At 33.5% G+C, this 27,378-nt stretch overlaps 1 protein-coding gene across 1 annotated transcript in view; it reads right to left on the bottom strand.

Annotated features, from left to right (window-relative positions):
• Positions 1 to 2,910: 2,910 nt before the first annotated feature.
• Positions 2,911 to 27,378, bottom strand: part of Shaw (potassium voltage-gated channel shaker cognate w) — a 177,394-nt gene continuing 152,926 nt past the window's right edge. The window contains exons 4-7 of the mRNA XM_088235396.1: positions 16,658 to 17,338; positions 9,655 to 9,796; positions 5,128 to 5,295; positions 2,911 to 3,671 (exon numbers count right to left, since the gene is read on the bottom strand). Coding sequence (XP_088091522.1) covers positions 3,592 to 3,671; positions 5,128 to 5,295; positions 9,655 to 9,796; positions 16,658 to 17,338 — 1,071 coding nt within the window. The 3' untranslated portion in view covers positions 2,911 to 3,591. The remainder of the gene's footprint in view (positions 3,672 to 5,127; positions 5,296 to 9,654; positions 9,797 to 16,657; positions 17,339 to 27,378) is intronic.

Genomic DNA, 27,378 nt, shown 5'->3' with positions numbered 1-27,378 from the left:
ATCACCCAGTTATTATTTAACGACCTAACGCTAAGAAACATTGTTAATTAAATTGCTTTCAAATATAAAAGCGTTGATATACACTATTTTTATCACTTTTTTATCGACAATTTTAAATCGAATGCAGAGAGTTAAACTATTTAAGTAAGTATAAATATTAAAATTTTAAAGTGGTCCAACAATAATTTCTTAAAAATTACATTCATATCTGTGGTGTTACTCTTAACCGAAATAAAGATCACTATTTTATCTCACTCGTTTGGTCCAAAAAAAATTTACAATTATTTATCAAGGTCAATTAAAAGGAAGGGTTGGGGTTATTATGACGAAACTAGGGCTTCGAGTTCGCCTTTACCCTCATTGCTAGAATTATTATCTTCGGATGCATTGACAGTTTGATCATTTTCCTTCAATGGCGTCGTTTCTTGAGAAAAATTAGAACACGAACCTTTCACATTCCTTTCAGCGCTCGCTTTGCCTACTCCTGACTTTTCGAGGAAACCTTTTTCGGTGACATTCTTCTCCATCAGCCCCTTGCTGATGAGGATGGCCTCAGCTTCCTGCGGCCTGCTAGTAAAGGCGAGGTTCTCGAAACACTGCGTGGCCTTCATCATTGCGAGGGCAGAATTCATCTCGTATCCGTTGGAGCTCAAATTGGTCGTGAGGCCAACACCGGGCACCATGCTCATTGTCACTAAACACCAAAATTCATAAAAATTATTTTTATTTCATGACAAATTGAACGAAACGTTTTCCTTAAGGTCTGAGAATTGCCATGTTCATTAATTTACATAAAAACTTTATTGGAAACACTACAATTCCCTACCGGGTCCGAAACATAATTGCTTTTTTGCTGATGCATCAGTTAAAATATTGTAGTAATTTTAAACAAGGTTTCAAAATACAAAGTTTTAAAATGAACAAGCCATGTATAGTAAATAACAGCTCCAGTTTTTAGTGTCACTGCAGCTGAATTTTAACTATGGTTCTGGATAAAATATAAACTGTTGGATGACGCATGTATATTTTTTACAAACCTTTGTTGATTATTTTATTAGAAGAAACCCAATGTAGTATTTGAGATAATGTAATAAGAGTTATTAATTTAGTTTAATAAATAGTTTTGTTTATGTGTTATATTTGTTGGTAAAATGAATATAAATAATTTCATCAACCTCATATTCTCCCATCAATCTCACATCGAATTTCAAAAAGAAATAACAATGCATTCACAATTTCTATCGAAACCATCTAAAATAATATACAATATATTTCAAGATTCAAAAATTATTAACATAAAAAAATACATACATAAGAATATTAAAAAACTGAAATAGTTAAAGAACGTAAAATAAAATCTATAAAAAAACTCAACGATACAATCTATCACATATTTACTATCAAAACACGTTGAGTTTGATTGGAAAAAAAATGGTATGCTGTTTTGACATCGCTTACTAGGCCTAAAGGCTGACTTTTTTACTACTTAAACGTTTATAATAATTGTATTATTTTTATTACGGTTGTAATTATAATTTCTTTACATTTTTTCTTCCAATCTAACTTAAAAGAAAGTGTAATAATACATGCAGGGGTGTGTCGAAATCAAAACTCCAGTTATACTTTGTCTACTTTTACAAAAAGAAAACCAAACGCCCCACAAATGTAATTAATTATGAAGAAATATTAAAACAGAAGTACTCGTATAAATAAGTATTTTTAAAGTCCTAGATAATCCATGCAATCATTATTACCTTTCACTTACAATTAATGAACTTGGGATAGTTGATAAAAACTTTAAAATACAGGGACCTGATAAAATCTAGAATTAAAACAGAAGGATCTATGCCAATAGTGGCTTGTTTAGAATATTAGGAGTAAGTCAAATTAAACTACATAAAATTATATATATATAGAGGAAGAAAGCAGTTTAGATTCAGTCAGTTCCATAGAATATTACAACTATTTGAATTAAAATATGCCTAACTCTAAGATAATTTTTCCAATGGCAAATAATTAAAAAACAAATTACTTAGTGCCATTACAAAAACACTCAGTTCTGGGAAGATTACACAAACAATCTACTTTATATATTTCACCGAAGAGATAGCTTAATACAAATTGGTAGCAATAATCCTGTCCTTAATACAACACAAAAGGCTCGGAAAAGTGATAAATAACGGACAAAATATTCCATTTAAGCCAAGTACAGTCACGAGAAAAAATAAAAGTATTTTTAGAGAACGTTCTACACTTTAAACGAAATTCATAAACGAAAAGATGAATGTATTGATGAAAAAGCTGCTTTGAGTGTAATGTTGTGTAATAGAACGTCGTTATTCTTTGAAACTGACTCGATATTTTGGTTGAGTAAACTATGGCATCCCTTGAAGTTAGATCGAAATGCAAACGTATTAAATTGGTTTGTAGCAAGATGCTTATTAAGTCAACAGTGTACCCTGTGTGCATTAGTTTCGTGTAACATCCGTAGCGGCTTTCGTTTCATTTCTTCCGAAGTTTGTGTTGTGACGATCTTCATCTGAAACCACTACCAAAGTCAATCGAAAAGACGTTGGCGGTGTAAATTGTAGATTCGCCCACCATTTTCAAGATTTTCTTAGTAAGTAAATGTTCGAGAATAAACTCGATTTCGCAAAGGGGCTTGTTTCAAATCTCGCTTAGCTTAATCAAACGTGTAGTATGTTACGTTACGAAGTTACAAAGGAGCCGTTCATGAGATCACTTTGATCGAAAAAACTCCTAAATAAACAAGAAACATAAAAGTCGGTGTAAAAGCATCCGTGCTAAGACATTGCGATCACAACACAAACAATACAACTACTTATGCAACAATAAAGCAAACAACATTGAGTATGATGAAACATCAGAACGATAGATAGATGCAAGAAAAGAACAACAAGATGAGAAATTAAATTAGTCAAACCTGCAATGGTGGCTGTCGGGAAGCAGTTATTGCTAAAGCCTCTACGGGAATGCGCAAGAAGGCTGTGGATGGTGAGGAAATGGTAGGAATTTGGGTGATTTGGATATGTTAGTATTAATTAAGAGTAAGTTCGAAATTGAGAAAAAATGCGTTCCATTTTATCACGACACAAAGTTACGTGTGTATTTAGAAATGGGAAAATGTGTAAAGAAATACTAAAAATGTACTGGAGACATTTACAAGTTGGATAACGTGCTTTAAAACAATTTTCAAGATTTACAAGAATCATAAAAAAGGTCTTAAGAATCGCGCTACTCAGAGTCGCCGAAAGATAAAAAACAATGAAAACGTGTATTAAAATGTGAGATTAGTGTCGAGTGAATTCTGATAAAAGTATAATGTAGAGGATGGTGAAATAAGATGTTCGATTCCGTTTCAGACGGGTTATCAAACTGCCGATTTTATGCAAATTGAGAAATTGTGACTATTCAATAGTAGATAAGAGCGGTGCTGGGGGATGATGACGTCATAGTCACGTTGGCGTCGGGTAGGAGAACGAGAGTAGAGTAGGGGGTAAGTGAGCGGGTTAAGTTCTAGAGGGGTGTCGGTGGGCCTAGCTTCCCAGAAGCAGTTCGGCCCAGCGGCCGTTAGAGCATGCTCAGGTTCTTGCGCTTGAAGTGGTTAGGAGTAGTTTGTATCATGGCCTCTAGCTCACTGTGGTCGCCATCTGTGGACAGTCGCAGGAACCACAAAATTGCAAAAATAATCGTGACAAGCGGCCGTGGTCCGGAAACCGACATCCGATGCTATGGAGCATCGAAAATGTCAAGTCTAAAAATATTCAAATCAATAACACAATTATCTCAATTTTCATGTAATTTATTCGCTAAGAACATCCATTTGCGGATGTTTTGATATCAATGACCCAAGTCAAGACTGTAATTCTTTTTATGGCTGATCTTTTTCTCACATTTCTTAATTTATTCAAACTTGTTCGCAAACACCACAACTGAAACATAGCAATAAACTTTCGTTCTTTTCCGTTTTTAAAAGCTGATTTCGGGTCTTTGTATGAAATTGCAAAACCTAGAACAGCGGTGTTGCTCGGGGCCATTTAATATTTCCAACAGAGTTGGAAACAATGACGTTTTGATAATAATTATTGTGAATCAACTTTATATCTAAAGGCATGATAAGCTATATGTTAAAGCTATTAAAGTATGTCAACTGGGTGCTGCTTTTAACTAAGGATTATGATCTCTATAGTTGAGTTAGCATAAAGCCTTTAATCCTGGTCGATTAACACATAGACTAACTGTTGTTAGTCACGAAAGCAAGCGGTTAGTTTACAAATATTAGTTTAGTTCATAATGTAAAAGTTGAACATCGGACAAAGCGCATCGACAAACTAGACTTGTTGCTAAAAATCGATTACCTGAACCGAAAAAATCTTCGGTAACTGAGTGATCGATTTTTTTCGAAAATGGTTTTTTGTTGTGCATTTAATTAGAAAAGTTTTGTATGTGAAATTGCCTTCTAATCGATACAAAAATTAATAATAATTATTGTACATAAACAAGTGATTTTACTTACATGTTGCAATTGAATGAGCTAAATTATTACAACAAAGAAATATCTTTATCTGAAATGGATGAATATGAATAAGTTTATATATTAAAAATAAAAAAAATATTTTATATAATATGTGAACGTAATTTAATAAAAATTAAACGTTCAGGTTTTGGCGTTTTAGTGTAAAAAAAAAGATATTAAAACTTTTGCTGAAACATGTGGAATCGAACCCAGGATTACGGTAAAAAAATATGATTTTTATGTTCGTAATTTAAATGAAAAGACATCATCGTAATTTATATTAGCGCATGTTTAACAGATTGCTGTTTTAAATTATAAAATTGTTTAAGTTTAGATGCCCAAAATTAGCAAAAAAAATACTTGGTGTTTAGTACAAAGAGCCAATGTCGGATTTTGTTATTTTTACATACGTATACAAAAATGCGTTATTATTTTTGAAAAATTCTCCTTCTTCACAGTGAATATTGAAAAAATATTGTTTCTACATTGTGGTATTTATTATAAATTTAACAGCGATTATCCATGTTTTTTTGGCAATTACTTTTTAAAGTGAGGTTTCAGACTCTAGCTGATTCAGACATTATACAGACCCATTTTAGCAGCCATCATGTCCTTAGGGTGGCCTGCCTTGATAGCGTTCATCCTCCTATTCTGCTGGGCGGGCGCGCCGCCCCCAGCCCCCTGTGGCCCCGGGCAGCCCCCTCCTCCACCGGGGGCTCCCGTGAGGGACCCGGCGGGCCCGCCGGGACCAGCTTGTCCTAGAATTCATGGAATACTATTGAATCCCATAGAAGCAAGCATATTAAATCGTTATTTATTATTATACTTCGAGCAATGACCCGAAGCAATTTGAGGATTAGGCATTTGAAATGATGACCTTTTTTCTAAAAAAAAAAAATTCTGCATTATGAAATAGATCAATCGTTGCGAAAATATTTGGATCAATGTTATGTAACTCTAAAATGACGAAGAAAGTCAAGTTACAACTCTTTTGACGTGCTCAACTGATTTTGGTTAATTTCGGAGTTTCGTCACTAAAATTATTGTTCTCAGTAGTCGAATATAACCATAGGCATTTATTGTTTTTTTTATTTTTTTTTATTATAAATTAAAACTTACTAAGTCTGTATTCTAGAGACTTTTCAGCAGGCGGGAAAGACAGGATATGAAATAAAGTTATGAAAAATACGCCACAATATCCAGACCAATTGATAAAAAAAATATAATCTAACATTAATTGTATAAAAAAAATCTTTCTTGGAATTTTTTGGAGAGTGCGAGCGATAAGAGATATGTGAATGTGAGCATTATGGCTCCTTCTTCTTGAAAAATTTAAAACTTGACAAATATATTTTTTTTAACACTACTGATATAATATTTTCCAAAACACGAAAAATAATTATCTTATACCTTTTATAATACAATCAAAAATGTTCATGTGTTTTTTTAATCAAATTAAAATTATTATTTTACTTTATTTAAACAGAAGGTAAAATCATATACGTGTTGAGTATATGCTTACTGTCAGCTGACCTACTATCATATTAAGGACAATGAAGAAGTGAAATCTCACATTTTCTGTGCGCAAACAATTAATTACCAGAACTCCTAAATTACTAATGGCAAATTATTGCTGACATACGCGAATATCAGACAAAATCACTGACAGCCAGGGAAATAGTTCACGAAATCAAGTTCCCACCAGGAAGTAAAGTGAACATTGGACAATATATAAATAGTAACATCTTTAGTTAAACAGTCAGATAACACAGACAGTTATTAAACTTATTAGAGACTCAGTCACACTTTTGACAGGCACAGCGAGTTCGGACATGTAGTCCAGTTTAGTGCTCAATGGTACAAGTAAAGCGTTTACGCAGTTACTGTCTCCAGTGCTCTATTTATTTATCACGTAATAAATACATCTTAACCCCTAATATCATTCTCTGCTGACAACCTCTAACTGGGAAGGAGCTCCCATGCTATCTACATGCATTAAATGCCTACAAATCTTTAAAATAAAAATTTCACATTCGCCTCGCCACGAATCGAATTCAAGACCTCAAGAACGAAAGGCGAATGCACCAATTACTACACAACAAGGCGGACCTATTTCTACCTGATTTTCACCTGAGAGCGTCCATCGAGTTAAAAACATTCGTCTAGGGTTTTAGTTCTATTTCACACACAGAACAGTATTCTTCATCAACGTGGAAAACAGAATAATCTCATATCTTGCGCGTAAATATTTTATTTATTTGAATATTAAAGAAAAAAATGGGTATTCTAAAAAGTTCGTGTAGTAGAAAATCTTAATTTCTTTTATGAAAAATACGAATATTAATTTGATTTTTAAGGTCGTGCTGTAAAAATCAAGCGGACTTTTCGCAACTCTAAGAAAATATAAATGTGCACTAAACGAAACTAAATTAAAAATGGTATCGTAAAGGCGCTGCATTTATTACGGCTTTTTGTGTAAAATTATATACTTTTGAGTTGTATTTCAGCACGAATTTAATATTATATTGTACATCAAGTTATATTTTACAAGTATAGTGACGACCTTATTTTACCTTAAGTAAACTTTGCAAGACTTAAGTCACGCTAACTTGTCAAATACTATTATTTCGAGTCACGCGGCATGAATTTAACATTTAGTAAAATGTGCTTTTCTTACAATAAAACAAAAACGACACCTAAAATAAAGGCCTATTGTATAAAACAATAAAAATCAATATAAAAAAGGAAAATAATACGTTTTAGACGTGAAAATACCTTCTGGCCACCTTCAAAAGACGCCTGAAACATTACTTCAATTTATTCGTATCCTTAGAACCTCTCGGCCTCGTGGTATAATGGTCAGCGCGTTTGCCTACCACGCAAGAGGTCTCGGGTTCAATTCCCGATATAGTTGATATGGAATATTAACTTAAAATAGTGTTTTCACACTATAATATTTCATAGTCTTTAGACTGGGTACCTGAAGCGTAAGACTGATCATCTTACCTTCATGTAACAAAAATGGTCAAGAAATGCTGCGATTAGTGTACCAATGCACCATTAGATGTGAAAAGGGAAAGATGAGATGTTTCTTCAGGCTCGGGCCTATTGTTTTTAAAAAAAAAAAAATTTTTTTTTTGCACCCAACACGCCAGGAGGCCCAATTACAGTGGTGAACTACATCACAAAAGACCCAGGCTTTAGAAAAACAGCTTTTTTTTTTTTTGTCCTCACCGGGAACCAAACTCGGAACCTTCCGTGCGCGAGTCAAGCGTCTTGACCACTACACCAGGGAGGCCAACGTATGCTTTCTCTCTCCTTTAAAACTTATTATCTGCTTCCACATTCCTCATCCTTAAATATGTGTAACATAATGTACATTTATTTAAGTTAATATGAGCAAGTCTTATCTCCCCATTGAAAAACAGTTGTTATTTTCAATTAATTAAGTTTTTTTAAGCATGTATATATTGTGATCCATATTTCGTTTTTAAGTACAAATTTTTGACCAACTCTCAACCAGTCTGTTTTTTGGTTAGCTGGAAGATATTGTTTTTAGCAGTAAGTCCGCCAAAGTACTTATTCTTTGTACCTAAAGATTCAAATAAATAAATACAAATACAGTTCTTCTTTGGTACAACATGATTAAACCTCTGAGTAGTAATTCGTTACCCGCTTCCAGAGATGCTTCTTCGATACATTGTATAGAACAAAAGCGTTACGAAGTTTTAGTTTAATAACACACGTGTAACGGACGATTTCGGTTTGCAACTGCAATTCACGACCCGAGAACCTAAAGCCAGTTTTATTGCAGCAAACTGTAGCTAACTTCGCGATTGACAATCAAATAATGGTTTTTGTCCGTATGGGCGGCTGTGTAATCGGGTGGCGTATTATTACTCTGATGATTAACTTTTTTCAAAAATGTTTTCATTGTGTGTTGTAATAAATTTAAATCTTGATAACTCCCTAGGGGGTCGAATCCAGACTTGTTAACAAACATTTGGGCATACTTAAAATATTGTCGTTTAAACTAAACAGTATATATATTTTTAATTAATTAAAAATATTCCAATGCTTTCTATTTTTTCAAATAACTCAGCTTCAATCCCTTGTACAAAAAGTTTTGAATTAACACACTACAACAGAGATTAAGAAGAAGAATTGAAAGAATATCGATGTTCAAATATAGGCAGAATGGCGAATGCTACACATTTTGTAATGTGGCCACTTAAACCAGCCAATATCATAAGCCCCGTAGATGCCAAGAGTTCTGTATTCCTATCTCAAACGCGTTCTTCATCTCTGTTGCAATATACTAATTAGTTTTACTGTTTATAATTATGTAGACCGTCATACTTGCATGTTATTTGTAATAATATATTTTTCTTTCAATAAAATAAAGTTAAAATAAGGTTCATGTCTATTGAAACATTATATTATTATACATATTATGCCTTGATTTATAATATTTTTTAACTCTCCCATCCCGGTGATGACAAGCTAGTACATATTGCATCTAATAACTTTAATATCTCCATAAATATTAAAAACTATGGGTTACAATTTTTGGAATTCCACCATTATACATTTACGTATCGGTTCAAATATTGTTTCATTAAATAATTCATGGTTATTGGGAACAGAAAAAGCATTTTATCGAAAATCTGAGATAAATAACCAATACTGTAGAAAGTTTACCAATGTGCCGCATGTTGCGGAGTACATAGTAAAAGAGTAATCCTAATATATAATTGTCTCACACACTCTTTACGTCTCACTTTCGATAAAAGAAGTATATTTGGGAGCGAGAGAGACAATTTCACGTGACACACGCGCAAACAGCAATTTTTCAGTTAGTAGCTATCCGACTTTCGTTAAGGGTGGTTCTTTATTAGCCAAAGGTTTTTTCATGTTTTTAGCAATTAGATGAAAAATATTATCACTTTTGACTTCGACTTTTATTAATTGCAGTAATTTTTTATGAATATTTCATTTTTTAAATTGAAATCTCTCATTTTTTGCATGTGTAATGACTACACAGCATCGCAAGGAGCGGATGTTTTTGGGACAGTAAGGAAAAGGTTAAAAAAATAATTAATAAAAAAACATTTTACCTGGAAGTCTGGGTCCCCTGGGCTGTTCTACCGGCAGCACTCTCCGTCTCTTTTTGGGTAACTTGGCCCTCGCCTGCGTGTGCGAGTAATACATGGCGAAGTTGGAGACGATGACTGGCACGGGGAGCGCTATTGTTAACACCTGTAACATACCGTGTCACGCTTTAGTGCTGGGACGATTGTATACAGAAAACAGGTAGGCGTTAAATGAAATTTCGATTCTTTTTTATTCATTTTCATTTTTATCGAGACTTCGTGGAATGCAAAAAAAACATTAATTTATTTTTCTTTTAAAGGAATATCCCGTGAATCCTTTTCTTTAGACGCTTGTCAGCATTTGGGAAATAGGATATGGAAAGACGTTATGAAAAATATACAACACCCAAATATACCACTAACATTTTTTAGAGAGAGCCTTAACTACGATTGCCTAATTTCAAAGACATCAGGTTCTCGTCGCCCTGGACGTCCTCTGCTGACTGTTCGTCGGTAGTTTATGTCAGAAATATGGGACGCGCACCTAACTTAGGAAGACGCACAGAAGCTGGCAGCCAATAGTGATGCGCACTAAATTCGGCGAACGTGCATTTGCGGTCGCAGGCCCTACGGTATGCTCTCCCAGCAGAAGTCCGAAATTGTAAGAGTGAAGTGATATTCCGGAAGAAACTTAAAACCAACTTGTTCTCTAAATCATTGCACTTAGCATGTGGTGACAAAGTACATTATTTTTCTTAAAAAGTTAAAATTAAATTTATATCTTTATATAATCACTTTGTAAAGCGCCCTTGAGGTATTATATTACAAAAATGGCGCTATATAAGTTATCCATAATTATTATTATTATTATGGATACTTTTTGTGGACACCATATGCTCCAACTAGGGAGCGGATATGGAATTATAAAACAGTTGGCCTGGGAAATTTAGCACAATTTCGAACAAAAATTTAACTAACGTTCGTCTTATAGAGAAGTTCTCTTAAATAAAAACTTTAACAATCAAAATATAGCCCAAATGGCAAATTTTAATTAAGGATATTACCAATTGCGAAAGTAGGAGATTAATCTAAAAAGTTTAAGTAAGTAAGTAAGTTCTAAACGACCACGAGGCAATAAAAAATATTTAAGTGATCCAAAAGCAATATTTTATACAATTAATTTATTTTATTCACTGTCTGTGAATGATTCGATTTATCCCTAATCTGTACGAACATTTTAGAACATTGTTTGTTATTGAAAGCAAAATACGCGCGGCGTATTTCTTCTGTAGAATTTTTTTTAACAATAAAGTCGCCAATCATGACAATGGATTTTCTTGAGGGTTCTTGTATTTCCACAAACGTGAAAGATAAAAATGATTGTACACACAATAAAAACTTTAACTTCAAAAACAACTTTTTTTAATTTTCCATAAAAGTTTGCATCGGGAAGGAACAAGAATACCATTCTGTGTGTGAAATAGAACCAGAACCCTACTCAGGCGATTTCGACTCGATGGCTACTCAGGTAAAAATATTGAAAAACGAAATCTGGAGATAAGGATGCCTTGTGATGCAGTAGTCAGTGCATTCGCTAGCTATGTTTGAGTTCCTGGGAGGATTGATTTGAAATATTTGTTTATCCTCTAGAGGCTCAAGAACCTGGCTACCAGAAGACTTATTTTTTATTGACAAATTATGAGGGTGGTAAAATGAAACCAAAACATTAAAAAGAAATCGAAATTATTTAAGATATTATTACATAAACTTTGTATTATTGTATTTATTTCTTAAATAAATAAATTTTTTGAAAGGGTCTAAAAGATATTTTATGAAAGCCAATTTCACTTTAATTTTTTTGATAGGTTTATTAATTCAAATACTTTCTCACTTAAATAATTTCTTGAAAAAACATTGTTATCAAACACTAAAAAGTTGCAAAACTGGACGCCGTTTTGAGTAATTCACACATGATGATTTTCGAAAGAAAAAATAACCATTAATGGTTTAGGTAGATTTTAAAATCTACCTAAAAATGCTATGTGCTACTTTTGCAGTCAAAAAATATACTAGAGAGTTGTATTTCCAGTTTAAAAAAAACAATTGAGCTTGTTGACAAAAATAAATACCAGAAGTTCACTATTATGTTAAAAAGGTTAAAATTTAGTTTTACACTGCAATATTTCATTGCCCCTAGACTGATACCAGAAGGGTGAGACTGATCGTCTAACCTTCCTGCAACGAGTAATTAAAATACGTTACATTTTTTTAACCCTCAAAGTGCCCTATGCACCATCAGGTGCGAATAGGGCTCGATGATAATAATAATAAAAACAGTAAAAACTTGACGTATTGCCCTAGCAACACGAATATAACTCGACTATATGGTCAGCGTATCATAGCATAATTTTTTTACTCTGTCAGGAATCGAAACTAGAACCGAATGCATGATAGGCGGACGTGCCATCCGCTATACTGCAAGGCGGACTTGTCTCAATTTTTTTAAAGGATTTTTATCATCGAGTTAAAAACATTCATCCAGGATTCTATTTCACACACAGAATGACATTCACCATCCCCCCGGAGACTAGTAGACATTAGAGTTGGTTTTATGAATCCGATGTATACTCTTTATTTCTTTATCTTGAAGAGCTTTATTTATTAGCTACTAAAAACTCTTGTGCTTACGCCAAACAACGTTTTAAGTTTGGAGTTCAGTTTTTGCAATATTTGAGTTTTGTATTTTATGAAAATACAAATTAAGGAAGAATTTTCGCATTCTGACAGTTGGCTTGACATATCTGTTTGCGAAAGGTAAACTACAGTATCTTCAAAAACCCAACTTTTCAGGAGAGACAGATTAGTGATTTTTAACACTTTAAACATCTGTATTTTTTTAATAAGAGGCTTGAAAGTAAATATGTTGTATAAAATATGTTAATGTTTATGTGTTATTAGTACTATAATGTTTTTATCTTAGTTTTTGGCTTAAAATGGAGATACATTTGTTTATTCCTAAATATTTTATGGTAAAACATAAAATATTAAATGGGAAAAAAAAAACAGCAATTACAAAGGATTTTTTACCCATGACAGAAAATTTCCCTCTTTTAGAATTTTTAGAAAATTACCCTCTCTAAGATAATAGCATCAACCTCTCTGACTCCCTACGACCAATGTCACGAAAGAGCGAGGTCAACAGTTTTTTTAACTTGACAACACTCCTGCTTTTCCACAACCTGGCAAAAAATAATGGGCCGTCTTGCCAACGTTATAGTGTTGCCTCGATGCCAGAACAGTGTTGACCCCTTTATTTAGTATCAGATCCCCATTGGAGTATCTTGTGTTATGGTTGTGGTTGAGGGTTGGGTATTTGTATATATTTATGTGTGTAACCATTACCCTTCTCAACATTATATTTTTTTCCTGAAATGGTCCTATTAAATTGTCTTCCACGGTATTATGATTAGAGGCCATTGAACTATTTCCATTCATAGATTATTGTCCAATAGAATGTAACTTTGATTGAATAAATATTATAAATAAAAAAAATCATGGTTTGGAAATCATGGTTTTCGAAAAATAATTAATTAAGAGAAAGAATTCTTGCTTCGTGGGATTCACCGGAAATTACTGCCCACTGTCATCTGAACTGATTCCCTAGCTTTTGTTATTTTATTTTATTTTATTTTTTTAATTAAATAAATATTTGCGTTCTTATGATTCACCGAAATATTTAATTTTGAGGGTCATTTTCAACGAGTTGTAAATAACTCACTATTAGAAAATGTGAATCAAGTTGGGGTAGAGTAGGATTCGAACCACGGACCTTTAGTCCGTGAGTCCGAGACACTAGCCACAGGACCACAACCCGATTCTTATTGTCGATTTGCTGACAGTCTGAGAAATAGAAAATTACATAAATTACTCACTAGCAAGTAAAGAGGACAACATGGATAATTACTATATAAGTAGTAACACCCTAAAAAACACATAGCTAGTTATTTAGTAACTCAGTCAGTAAAAGTAAGTTCGTTAGTCATTGAAAAGTGAATTGTTTTTTTCCCACTTCACAACTGAATTCAGTATTTTATTCAACATGTAATAAATACAGATCGAAGCCTTAACGTCCTTTGCTTGTCACTTCTAATTGGAGTAGAAGTTCTCTGCATCCACAAGCACAAAAATCCTACATTTCTACAATCTTACCCAACAAGTATAAATACATAACAAAACCCATGAACGTCTTGTGCAAAATGTTAATAAATTGTAGTACAAAAGCGGAACTTCATCAGTTATCGTAAATTTCTCTTACAGAAAACCGTATTGGTAGTAAGATTACCTCGAAGTGTATTCTTTACTATGGTAACGCTACAAATCAATAATGTATTTCGATTATTATTTATGAGATGCAATAATAATTCAAGTCAGCCACTAGAAGTTTGAGCTAGAGAGCAACCAAGCTCCATGGTAAACCAAACAGTAAACATATTTATACAATGTACACACATACAAACAAAGTGCTAGTTCTTGTTTAATCAATATTTTAACAAAATATATTTTGCAACTATAACTTTACGTAAAAATTGTAATTTTAACATTAAGAAGAAACGCAGTCGGACCTTTCTTCACACAAACGTATTCTTGTATAGGTGCGAAGATTTTCACGGTCACTGTGATCAATATGTTTCTTTTTTGGTTGATTACCGTGTGTGTTGGATTTGTTCTGGCGTTTTGGCTACCATTGCAGGAGCCATCTTCAGGGTAAATTGTGTGTTTTGTAGAAAAAAGCATGTGTTTAAGAACTAGTAATTAATTTGTACCGTGTTGCAGTCGGCAGTAGGCACATTTCTATTAGTTTTTGTAGTATGTAGTTCTGGGATCCACGTTGAATTTAATTTAAGCCCGTCGTTTTTGTTTATGTTATTTGGATGTCTGTGTATATCAATTGCCTCTTTTATTATTCGTGCACTGTAATTCAGTAATTAATAAACCCAGTGGTTTATGTAAAAAAAATATTTTGAAGGCAAAAAATATATAATCATTTACTTAATTCAAAAGATAAGAATCCCCTGGAAACGAAGCTGTTTAAAAGCTAAGTTGCCAAGGATGTGATAAAGTTAACATGGGACAAACAGAGCGCACAGCAAAGAAAAGGAATGAAAAACGCAAAAAAGCGTGTAAACTTGGGCACCCTGACAAATCCGCAATACCCGGAACACTTTATAGACACCGGTCATTTTTTAACTGTCCATGCCAGTTTACTGTGAATTCAAAGCTGTATGGCGCGCCTTTTTACGCTGCTTCACGTTTACTGGCTACGAATTAGGTTTTGGAACTTAGGTTGAATAGAACACAAGACGGGTGCTAAGTGCTGCATCTAGTGTACCAATGACATTTCATTCGCACACAGACGATTTCATTCGCTTAATTTTATCGTTTTGTGGGTTGGCGTTTTTGTTAAAAACATACATCCATATACGTAGATAGAGTGTCACCAGAAAGCATCTAGATGGAACAATATTTTGTTTTTGAAATTATTTTTGTACATATGAAGGCAAATAATATATTGATATATTTTTTTATTGATTTTGAAATAATTTATCATTTGGACTAGATCGATGTAACTGCCTTTTGAGAATAGGTAAAATATTTTCCCTCCCAAAAAATTAACCCTTAGTGGGACAAACGTCTAAAAACTTCCTGTGAATATTACTCTAATTTTGTATTCACGTAGGTGCACAATATGTGCGTGCGTTACAAACATTAACGTATTATAAAAGTTTACCAAAACAGTGTAGCGAAAATTTCACCCTGAGAATTTAAATATGTTCTAATTAAAATAAATTACTTCATTTCCCAAAATACATTACTCAGCGAGGTTCCACATGGGTAATTTGTCATTTTCATTCCATGTTATTATATTCCGCAAACATGCGAACTATTGGGAGAACAACGTGGTGTGATTTGGCTCCTTATATTTTCGCTTTACAACTTTGTTCTGAGCGCTCGACGTAACTTGCTAGAGGATTTATTGAATGTTGATTGTACAGAAAATTAATGTTTATTGTCTTGTTGAAATAGCGAGGTATTACGGCGTTAACAGGGAGGGGATTAATTAGTTTTACAGCTGAAACAATAATGTTTCATGAATGGGATAAGTTGAACGATGTTTGAGAAAAAAATAATAAGTTTGTTTATTAAAGCAATTTTAAAGAAACCCCCAATATTCAATACGGAAAGTCTATTTAACATATTTAAGGTTCATGCAGTAAACACTCTTTATTAAATAAATTTCATTATACAAATTTAAAAAGAAGAAAAATTAAAAGAATTTGAGATGAATAAGTCACTCAGATACAAAAATAATATTAAAACTCCTAAATTCCACACAAGTCATATTAATCTCCCCAATGAACTAAAAACAATTAAAAATAATATATCAATAAATAGATTTAAAGTAAATCTAAAGAAATTTTTTGAACACGTGTAAAAACTACATTAAATGTAAATTACTACGAATGTTTTATTATTTTATGTTTTTTTCTTTATAAATTTTGTTATTTTTTTCTTCTCATATACTCGTATATTCAAAATTATATAAATTCTTATAAATAAACTACAACAGTCTAAGTCACTCTCCAAGCACAAGAGTTAGTCTCTTTTTTTTTGAGTTACAGTGATAACATTTACTATATTTATAAAAGTAGATCTGTATAAAATTTTAAAAACATGTACTTTTTATGAAATTTAATAATAAAAAAAAAAATACAAAAAAAATTCAATTAGTTTTTGAAATGTGAGCTCACACGTACAAAAGATACACGTAAAGACATAAAAAAGTCGGTATGTGCCACAAAAGTTTTTGGCTGGCTGCCAAATTAATGTTTAAATAATGAGTGTACTTTCATCACATTTTACATCCGAAATCCTAGCTGTGTAGTATTGCATAGGTGAATTGAATAGTGGGGTTTATAGACACAAGTGTGTAGATTTAGGGAACATAAATAATAGAATAGGTACATACCCCAGCGAGAGCACACAGCGCTCCTACAAACATGCCCACGTACGTCTTGGGAGCCATATCTCCATATCCGACTGTGGTCATGGTGACCAGAGCCCACCAAAGCCCCAGCGGTATGCTGTTAAAATCATTGTGGGGATTGGCTTGTATCCTTTCTGCATAGTACACGAGACTGGCGAAAATCACGATACCGAGGACGAGAAAAAACACTAGAAGTGTCAATTCTTTCGCTGATGCTCTGAAGGTTTGTATCAAGATCTTCAGCCCGGACGAGTGCCTCGTCAGCTTGAATAACCTCATTATCCTGATGATTGAGAAGAATTCTAAGATGTCGGCGTTCTCCACGTGCGAGGCAAACTTCTGGAGTATCAAATCGATGTAGAAACTCAGTGTCGCGATATAGTCGATGACGTTCACCGATGATTTGATGAACTCGCACTTGTTTGGCGAGGAAATGAACCTGACCAGGATTTCCAAGGTGAACCAGGCGTTGCAGACACATTCTATATAGAAGAAGGCGACATGAGCGTTAGTTTGCGTCTTGTCCAGTACCCAGCCAGAGCTGTGGTTTGCGGTTTTGACAGTGATGTTCTTAATCACGGGAACTCTCATGTCAGGATGTGTTTTGAGACAGAAAGAGAGAATGGATACGCAGATGAAGAACACTGATATAACACCGATTATCTGAAACAAAAGAAAAATAAAGGTATTAATACAAATATGTATCGTTGCAATATTTAAACATTGTAGGGTACTTCCGGTGAAGCAACTATACCAATTAAGGTTATCAATTATGTATTTTGATGAGGGAAAAACCGTGGTCAATCACTAACAAGAACTAGGTCAATTTCACCCATGAAACTGGCGCAGTCCAGAGCACAGAACTTCTATGGAAGCACAAAATCTAAATTTCTTGTATGAAGGTTGTTTATCAAGCTTTCCGCCGAGGCAGAGTTGCTAACCTCCGTCGAGGGAAAATTGGTAGATGCTGAAAAATACATCAGTAGATTCGTTATCAACCCAAGTTTCGTAGACAGAAGGGCGGGGGGGGTTACTAACCACAAAATTCATTATTATTCCCCCAAGAGCAAAAAGCGTTGGGGGGGGGGAGTACCTAGAGTTTCCAACCTCTAGATTTGTTGTCCACTCAAAAGCCGTGAGCGGGAGGAATTCGCTAATTGTGTCGAAAAATTTTAACAATTATTCAAAATTATTAAATCATTGTCGACTGTTTGTTTCTGTAAAATAAATAAACAAATAAAATGGGTTCTACCCGTCTGCAGCAAAGAGGTAGGCAATTACGGGGCTTCTTTATAAAAAATCCAGCCTTAAAGATGTGTTCTAATATTAGTTATCCTTACTTTACAATTCGCGTTATTGATATATTTCTAGTTTCTTTGTTTTTTTCTGTATTTTTTGATTTGTCTAATACAAATTTGACGTGCGCATTATAAACGCGCCGATAAACTTTTATTTATTATTAGTTTGGCACCGTTTAGATTTTGTGTACATTTTGTAGTTAAATTTCATGAAAAGTAATAGTAATAAAAAATATCAATTACAACGAAAAAAAAATTATTTGAATCAGGAAATCACAGAGACACAGCCCTGTAAATGCCTAAAATTCCAAATCCTCTCTAAAAGAATTTCTCAATTTCTGTTAAATCATCTATCAAATTCGCTTTGGCTACTCCGCTTCAAAGGAAACGTCTTCTATTAACGTTTTTACCTTTTCGAATTAAATTTAAGAATTGTTTTATTACTGCCAGTAGGCCTCGAGAAATATTAATTCTGTTTGATAAACCTGAAAGATAATAAATGTTCTTATTTAGTTTTCTCTCGGACCGAAGTTGTTTGAAGAAGTTGTTGATTTAGCCAAATTTCTTATAATTTGCGACTGTCAGGATATTCGGTAGCGATTTTAATATTTGCCAATGCGAGGTAACTAATATATTTTTGACTTTTGAAAGAAAATATTTTGAATTTATTTCAATCGAAATTTTCGTTTACACCAAAATTATCATGGAATAAATAATTTAAATAAATACTACGATTGCATCGTATTAATAATGATGCACCTGAAACAATCAATATTTTACTGTAAGGTTTGAAGGAGATCTTTTGAAAACTGTTTTTCTTGAATGATCAATATTGATAATTCATCAAAACGAAAGAAAAGCGGAAAATTAGACTACCACTTAGAAAAAAGGTGGAGTCACAAAGTTCTATTTTATATAAGGCAGTATGAAAAGTTTAGTATAGTCGGCCTCGTGGTGTAATGGTCAGCGCATTTGCCTGCCATGCAAGTGGTCTCGGGTTCGATTCCCGACATGGTTGATATGAAATATGTTTTTTTTTTTAGTGTGTTTTTACACAAGAATATTTCATAGTTCCTAGACTGGTATCTAAAGAGTAAAACTGATCACCTCACCTTCATATAAGTAAAATGATCAAGATAAGCTTTGATCTGTGATTAGTGTACCAATGCAGGGCCCTATGCGGAAAGAGAATGATGATGATACAAAGTTTATGATATGGGAAACAAACAATTATTAAGATAGGAAAATATTAAAATTGAGTTGAAAAATATCAAACGCCAGTATGTCAACCAAATTTTTTTTACATTTGTTCTACAAAGTGTAGTGAAAGAAAAAGATGCTTTCACTGCTATTTAAATCAAAACATGTCTTGATTATTACAATGAAAAGCCTGTCGAAAAACTATATTCAGAAGCTAATAGGTCCACATGGACTTGCGGAGGAATGTTGTGGACGGGCATGGCGTTTGATATTTATCAACTCAATTCAAACTTAAGGTTAAGACATAATGTGTAAACTATTCATAAATGAACGTTCTATATACAATGTTATTATAATAGCGGACATAAGAATATGTTTTTGGGTGGCCTACTTCAAGATTTAAAAAAAATATTTGAATTATTATAAAACTATATCGGATGTTTGTTTATTTTAATTTTAAGTTGAACTTTTTGATCCCTGACGGTACAATTTTGTCCAGGTGTAAAATACTCGTAACATATATATTGAGAATACATTTGATGCAACTAAACTGTGGGTACATATTTTGATATTTTTTAGTAGTTTCGGCCATTTTGAAGTAATTAGTTTTAAAAAAATACTCCTGGAGATCTGTTTTGGGTAGAGCTGTTATTCGTTTGGTTATGTAAAATTACTACTCCTTTGCCACTACCATCACGCCATTTCCCCGTAGGGGTAGGCAGAGAAAATGGACCGCCACATACGTCTATTCTGGCATACATTCCTAGCTTCTTCCACATTCATACATCTTGTCATTCATGCCCTTCGGTTCTGTCTGTTTTTGACATGACCAGACTTAAGATTTTGGTTTATCTGATCATGCCACGTCTTCCTTGGTCGTCCTCGTCTCACGTTACCGTTCATTTTCACCATATATACTTGTTTTATCATTCTTTTGTCGTCCATTCTTTCTACGTGACCAAATCATCTCAGAGACCTTTTCTTAATCTTATCTATTATACTTGATTCAGATTTTCACTCTCGCCTGATTTCATCATTCGTAACCTTGTCATATATTGATTTCCCACACATTCGTCTAAGAGATCGCATTTCGACCGCGTTCACTCGGCTTTCATCCTTCCTCTGCCAGTTCCATGTTTCACTTCCATACATAAGTGTCGGGAATAAATCTCCGTTGTGCACTGCCAGTTAAGCTTTGATTGACATATTTTTATTAGCAATTACTGTGCTTAGTGTTCCGTTAATTTTGTTGCTCGCATTCACTCTCCTATCAACATCTTTTTCTACTCTTCCATCTCTTGAAAACATGCTTCCCAGATGCTTCCTCTACTCCTTTGCGAACTTAAATATAATAATTATGAAAGTAAGAATTAAAAAAAAAATATTTTTGTGGTTTGCTCATAAATCGTGTTTTTATTTTGTTTTTGGGAATATGTCGTATTGGAAAAATATCATTTTTTTATATTAAAATTCCCGAACGTTACAAATTTGTACCACTGTTATTTTTTGTCAAAGTTTTGAAAGAATACATTTAAAAACATAAATAGCATAATTCAAGAAGGAAAAGCTTAAACACTCTAAAAATTTCTTTATTCAGAAAACAAAGGGTAAAGACAGACTGTAGTTAAATACATACATTAGTAAGTAGTATTCTCAATGGTTGTAGTTTATGACGAGAAAAAATATTATTAACTCTCCCTTCCCGGTGATGTACATATCACAAGTACACATTATAAATACTCGGTTAAGGTTTTCATTATTCTTCCGTTATACATTTATTAGTAAATAATAAATAATTACTGGGAACAAAAAAGGCATTTTGTGACAAATCGGAGATGAATCACTAATACATTTAAAATATAAGAGTACGAACACTCTTTACGTCTCACTATCTATGCTATAGGTATATTCACGAGCGAAAGAGACAAATTCACGCGTCACGCAGGCTAGTAGCAAAGTAACCCCGTACCACTGCCACAGTACGCCAGTTTTGCGCAGTTGCTTTCGGGCCTTTGTTAGGAGCGTTCTCACGATGCGAACGCCAGCTAATTATTTTTTCACGTTTTAAGCAATTAGATAAAAAAAAAATTATCGCTTTTGACTTCAGTTATAAATGATTGCAGCAATTGCCTTTAAATATTATATTTTTCCGATTTAAAATCTCTCAGTTTTTGCATGTGTATCGACTCACAGCACCGTTGCGGGTGGATGTTTTTGGCACAGTAAGTGAAGGGTTAGTAATAAAATGACATTAAATATTGATTTAGGAAGATAATAAAAAGAAAAACCAGGCGCCACATTCAATAGTATGAAGTCTGTCTGGAGATCGGATATTTACTCAGTGAAAACCAAATGCCGCCTATATAACGCCTGTATAACACCTATTCTTCTCTACGGATGCGAATCGTGGCACCTCACTAGGGCCCAAAGCAGCATAATTAAAGAGTTTTGAGAATAGTGTTTCAGAAGAATCTTGGGAGTGCGGTGGTTTGACTTTGTGAGGAATTAAGTAATAAGAGAACGGACATCAAACGAAGGCGATACGGTTGGCTAAGCCATATACTGAGGATGCCTCCTGAGAGCCTTAACCACGCTTGCCTACTTTACAAGGCATCAGGTTCTCGACGTCCTGGACGTCCACTGCTGACTTTTCGTCGGCAGTTTGTGTCAAAACTACAGGACGCGAACCTGACTTGGGAGGATGCACAGGAGCTGGTAGTCAACAGAGATGCTTGGAGGATCTTTGTGGACACCATATGCTCCAACTAGGGAGCGGACATGGAATAATGAATGAATGAAATATTGATTCCATTTATTTAAGGTGAAGCGAAATACCGTACAAATCAAACGATAATATTATTTTGGGAAGAAAATCAGGGTTAGAGTTAACCAATATTGGAATTATAAAAGGTTCATTGTTACTCAATTGTGATGGTTTTGTTCTGGGAAAGAAAAGCGTCACGATAGTAGTGATGAAACGGAAAAGATACAAAAAAGTTTGAGGTGTGCGGTAACACTTTTTACACGCAGATGTATTAGTGAGTATTCGCGTGTTTGTGTTTAATATAAGCAGCTACATTGTGTATAAAACACGAAACACTTGAAGCTAAATGGGCAGCCACGTGGTAGCGGGATCGATACGTCGGTTGAGGTACGGTGATTCCCGCCTACAGTCCTCCCACCCTTTTTCCTCCTTTCCCCATCCCTTTTGTTTCACTACTCGGGTGGGGTGGTGCTGGCTGATTTTTATTTGAAATTTACGAGCTCGGTTGCCCGTTCTGTTGATCATTTAACTGCAAGAATTCCTAAGAAGTTTGCACAAGTTGTGCATTTGGATACTCCTTCCGTGTGTAACATCTAAGCTAGTGGTAACGGGAAAATTTATAGTGGCAAATATTTGCTCTGTACAGAACTGTGATTTATTAAACGCTGGAAAAGAGACAATTAATTATCCAATTAAGTGTAGAGGGAAAGACATACAGAACTAAGTTACATAGGAAATGTTCCTTTTTTTCTTTATACTCACCAAGTGGTTCACAAAGTACTGCACTTCAAAGACCAGCTGAAGCTTTTATTTGAATTCTGCTTATATAAATAACGTGAAGCATGAAATCTTACCTTACATACTATTATATGTTATATTAAATAAAAACATACGCATTTAATTGTTAAATTCCATGGTTTTACGTAATTTTCGAGTACTTAATACAAGCATTTAAAGAAACGATTTTCCAATTATTTTTTTCATGATTTTTTTATTTATTTAAATCTTAAAGTAGGGCACACATTTCATACATATTGTTATGTGTGTTCTAATAATAACATTGCAATTATATTTAATTTATAAATTGTTTATCACATATGTCTTGACCATTATTTTAAATTTTGATATGTTTTTTTCTTCATAAATATTTTTTTCCATTTCGAAATACTTTTTAATTGCTTTTTAATTTTTGTACTTCTTCTTTTACCAGTTAGTTTATTCAACAATGTTTTGAGTGTGTCCAAATGTTAGTAGACTGGCTGGATTTCCTCCCAAACTTAAACAGGGCTTATGACAAGTCATAAGCCCTGTAAATGCCTAGACTTTCATACTACCTTTTTCAAAAATGTTTTACCTCTCTGCCAATCAATTTTAGTCAACATCCGGACTACACGATTAATTGTATATAAATTTATTCAGTGTCTCGCAGCCTGTCTCTTGCAATTATTATTATTTATAAATTTCTTGCATACACATATGTATTTATTACCAGATAATCTATAAAACAAAAGAGCACCTAAATATTAACATGGAGTTTTCTCTGATTAGGTTAGTCTCCATCTAACACGGCTCAGCCTATTTAAAGACGGAGACATCGAATCAAATGTTAAGAAAAATGTTGTAATATGAAATATTGAATACGTCCAGGCGGATGAAGAATACAGTTATGTGTATGAAATAAAATTAGAACCTTGGAAGAGAGTATTTTAATCTCAAGAAGAAAATCATCAAAACGGAAATCGATTGAGGACATTTATTTTAATCACCAATGAATGAGGCAGTTCAGTGACTTTTGTATTTTTATTTGTTAACAGATTATCAATACAAGCCAAAATTAAAAAAAAAATTCAATTCAATATATTATCATCACCATTCATCATTCCCTTTCCGTACCTAATGGTATCTTGATCATTTTTGTTACATGAAGGTAAGATGATCAGTCTTACGCTTTAGGTACCAGTCCAGGGACTATGAAATATTCCGGTGGGAAAACACCCCTGTAAATAAATATTTCGTATCGACCGTGTGGGAAATCAAACCCGAGACCTCTTGCATGGTAGGCAAACGCGCTGACCATTACGCCACGAGGCCTACTGTAATATTATTAGCTCTATACTTTTTTCAAATTTTGTGATTATGAAATTACTCTACCTGTGTCGTCACAAGTTCTTTTCGGTGAGTTCTGCTGATTGGTGGGTTGGCTTCCTTTAACTGGAAATCTATCATATCGCTCTATCATTGATTGATTTGGAAAAAGTAGAAAAATTATTCAAAGTAGTTGATCTTTAAATTTTTAAGTCATTTTCGAGAACTTTCACATTGCAATTAAATCCTTTAATTTTCACTGCGCGGATGAACACTTTTGTTTATCCGATTTAACGCAGCACTTAGATAGACTGTGCAAAAAATATAATCTGCAATGATTTGTCATACACACGATCGATAAATCTGCGCAGATCGGGTAGCATACGTGCGAAGGGAGGGACGTTTATTATTTGTTTTTATTATTATTATTTTATTTTTTTTGATAAACCCTTACGTGTTACATACATTTAACAAAATATGTTTACTTTTTAAATTCATATTCTACTGTTAATGATAATATTTTTAATATCTTTTGTAAAGGTTGTCTAAGTTTTTTGTTTATTTTAGTCTGGTAAATTATTGTATAATTTCAGTCCATGGTTTATTAGTCTCGACTGTCCTTGTCTCGTTTTAGAAGGTTGTCTGTAATATATTTTTGATATTTTTGTACTGTGTCCATGTTTACTACATTTTTTTAAAAGTTTAAGTTCATCGTCTACAATTACATCAGTGGCTAATTTACGTATAAATTTCAAGGATTTTAGTTCAAAGAGTTCAGTTACATTGAATTGCTAATACCCGTATGCAGAGACAAACCTTAAGGTGAGGAAAGTACATTCCATTGTCTTCACCTTCGGGTTATTCTCTGCATTTGAAATTAGAATGAATCTTCCTCACCTTAAGTTTTGTCTCTGCATACGGGTATTAGTTTATTTAAAGAGTTCTTTGGTTAATGTTAGATAGGGGAGGTCATATACTATTGCTATTTTATCGTGAAATATTTTATTTTCGTGAAATTAAAACTCGATTATTAAATTCAAGAAAAAAATTAATGACACAAACTCTTACATGAAATCTTTTTTTGTATAATTTAGTCCTGGAATGGCTGGCAAATATCTCAGGTAAATTATTATTCGTGTCATATGTGTAAATGTATGTAAATCACTTCTCTTAGTGTTTCAAATATTCGTATTTGCGCGCGGTAAAATGTATCCCTTACATTTAAACTATGAAAGTGTTATGATAATTTGCTTTTAGATTCATATTGCAGGACTCGACCAAAATATGATATAATATAATATTGTCGTGCCAATGCCAAAGTCGCAAATCTGCATTTTTGCCAGTCTTGAGTTAAAAATACCACGAAAGTTAATTTTAAACGGAGCACACACTACCGAACCAGCGAATTTGAAATTGTGTAACAGGACCAATAACAGACCACCTACCATTTCACTAATCTGACAAAATTACCCATAATATTAAAATATATGTATATTATAATATTTGGAACATAAAGAGACTGTTGACTTAATGCATTCTGTCAGTATGGCCTCGATATATTTTAAATATTTTTTAATTTAGGTGCAAATTGTTTATTAAAAATTTTATGCCATGCCTAGAAACAAGATGACTTTTTAAAAGTTTAAAAAAGTAGGGGAGTAATAATGCGTTGAAATAATAAAAAAAGATTAAAGTGCGATAATTCCGCAATTTATTTAAATGACTTAATGCATTCTCTCAGTAAAGCCTCGATATGCAATGCCAAGTTCGTAAATATTTATTTCGAGACTTTGGCATTGAATTTCTTTTTACTTCTAAATTTGTTGCAACAGAGAAAAAACATTTTTAAGAAGGAAACATGGAAGTCTAGGCATCTACAGGGCTTCTGATCTGTCGTTGGCTGGTTTAAGTGGTTAATTTACACACTGTGTAACATTCACCATTCTGATCTCAATTTACTACAACAGAGGGGAAATATGTTTTTAAAGGGAATAGAGAAGTTTAGGCATTTACAGGGCTTGCTTATGACTTGTCATTGGCTGATTTAAGTGGCTAATAGTAGTGTGTATAGACGCAAACTGTAACAATCACTATTCTGCTTGTGTTTAAACATCCACGTTTCCTCAATTCATCCCTCTGTTGACTTTTGTGAAGTAAAAGAGCTGAAACCGTTAATTATGTGGGTGAGATTCATTCGGCTAAACCAATTTACCTACGAGACAACGCCTGAAAACAATTTTTCAATTTTTATACTTGTTCTTTTACCAGTGAGTTGACTCAACAATGTTTTGAGTATGTCCAAATGTTTGCAGACTTGCTGGATTTCTTCCCTAGGGAACTATTCAGATCTGTTGCAAATGAGCGGGAAAACATTTTTGAGAAGGGAATATGGAAGTATAGGTGACTAATAACCTGTAATTGGCTGATTTAAGTGGCCACTTTACCTATTGTGTAACATTCACCATTCTGCGTTTGTTTAAATATCCACATTTCCTCAACTCTTCTATCTGTTGACTTTTGTGAAGTAAAAGAGCTGATCTAAATAACTCCCTAGAGAGGAAATCCAGTCAGTCTGTAAACATTTGGACAAACTCAAAACATTGTTGACATTTTAACTTGTTTGCCTAATTTACTCCGCAAAAAATGGTGAATTCGTGATTCCAGTGCCTCTGACTGAATGCTTTCTACAACAATATGTTTTTTTTTAAACCTTTATCCTTCACTATTTTAGTAAAAAATAAATGATTTAAAAAACAGACGACGAGATTTGAGGGTGTTGTAATCCAGCTTCCCTGCTAGAAATAATAATGGATACAAAAATTGAATGAATGAATGAGACAAGCGCCGTGGCGCAGTTGGTTAGACGGCTAACTGTGAAACTGGCGTCGCGGGTTCGATTCCCGCCAGCTGCAAGAAAAAAAATCAAGAAAGATTTTTTTCTCAATTAGTCTGAGTGTTGCGGTGTATTTTTCATAACCTTCTTCCAATCCCCTCTTCCTACCTGCTGACAAACCTCGAAATAGAGGCTAAGCGGGTTAAAAAAATAAATTAAATGTAATGCATCGAGTAATTATAATTATTGTTTCAATAACTTAGATGTCTATAAAATTTATAATTAAATCATTAACCTAGTGGTTATTCATTATAATAAAGTAAATATAAAACCAATTATTTTCTTTTTTCTGACTGGTTTTTTAAATTTTTTGTTTTATTTATTTATTCATACAAATACATACATATTAAAAATAATAACGTATCCCAAACTCTATGAGGCCAAGGGCCCTGTGTTGAGTTGGGAAACAACTTAATGGAAAGTGGAAGCACGTACATAATTAAATGTTGGCAAAAAAAAAGAA

Source organism: Micrasema longulum, unplaced genomic scaffold, assembly GCF_059751315.1.
Source record: "Micrasema longulum isolate JH-2025_06_02 unplaced genomic scaffold, ASM5975131v1 h1tg001371l, whole genome shotgun sequence".
Lineage (NCBI taxonomy): Eukaryota > Metazoa > Arthropoda > Insecta > Trichoptera > Brachycentridae > Micrasema > Micrasema longulum.
Note: the sequence above shows the minus strand (reverse complement) of the source record. Positions and strands in the feature narration are given on the sequence as shown.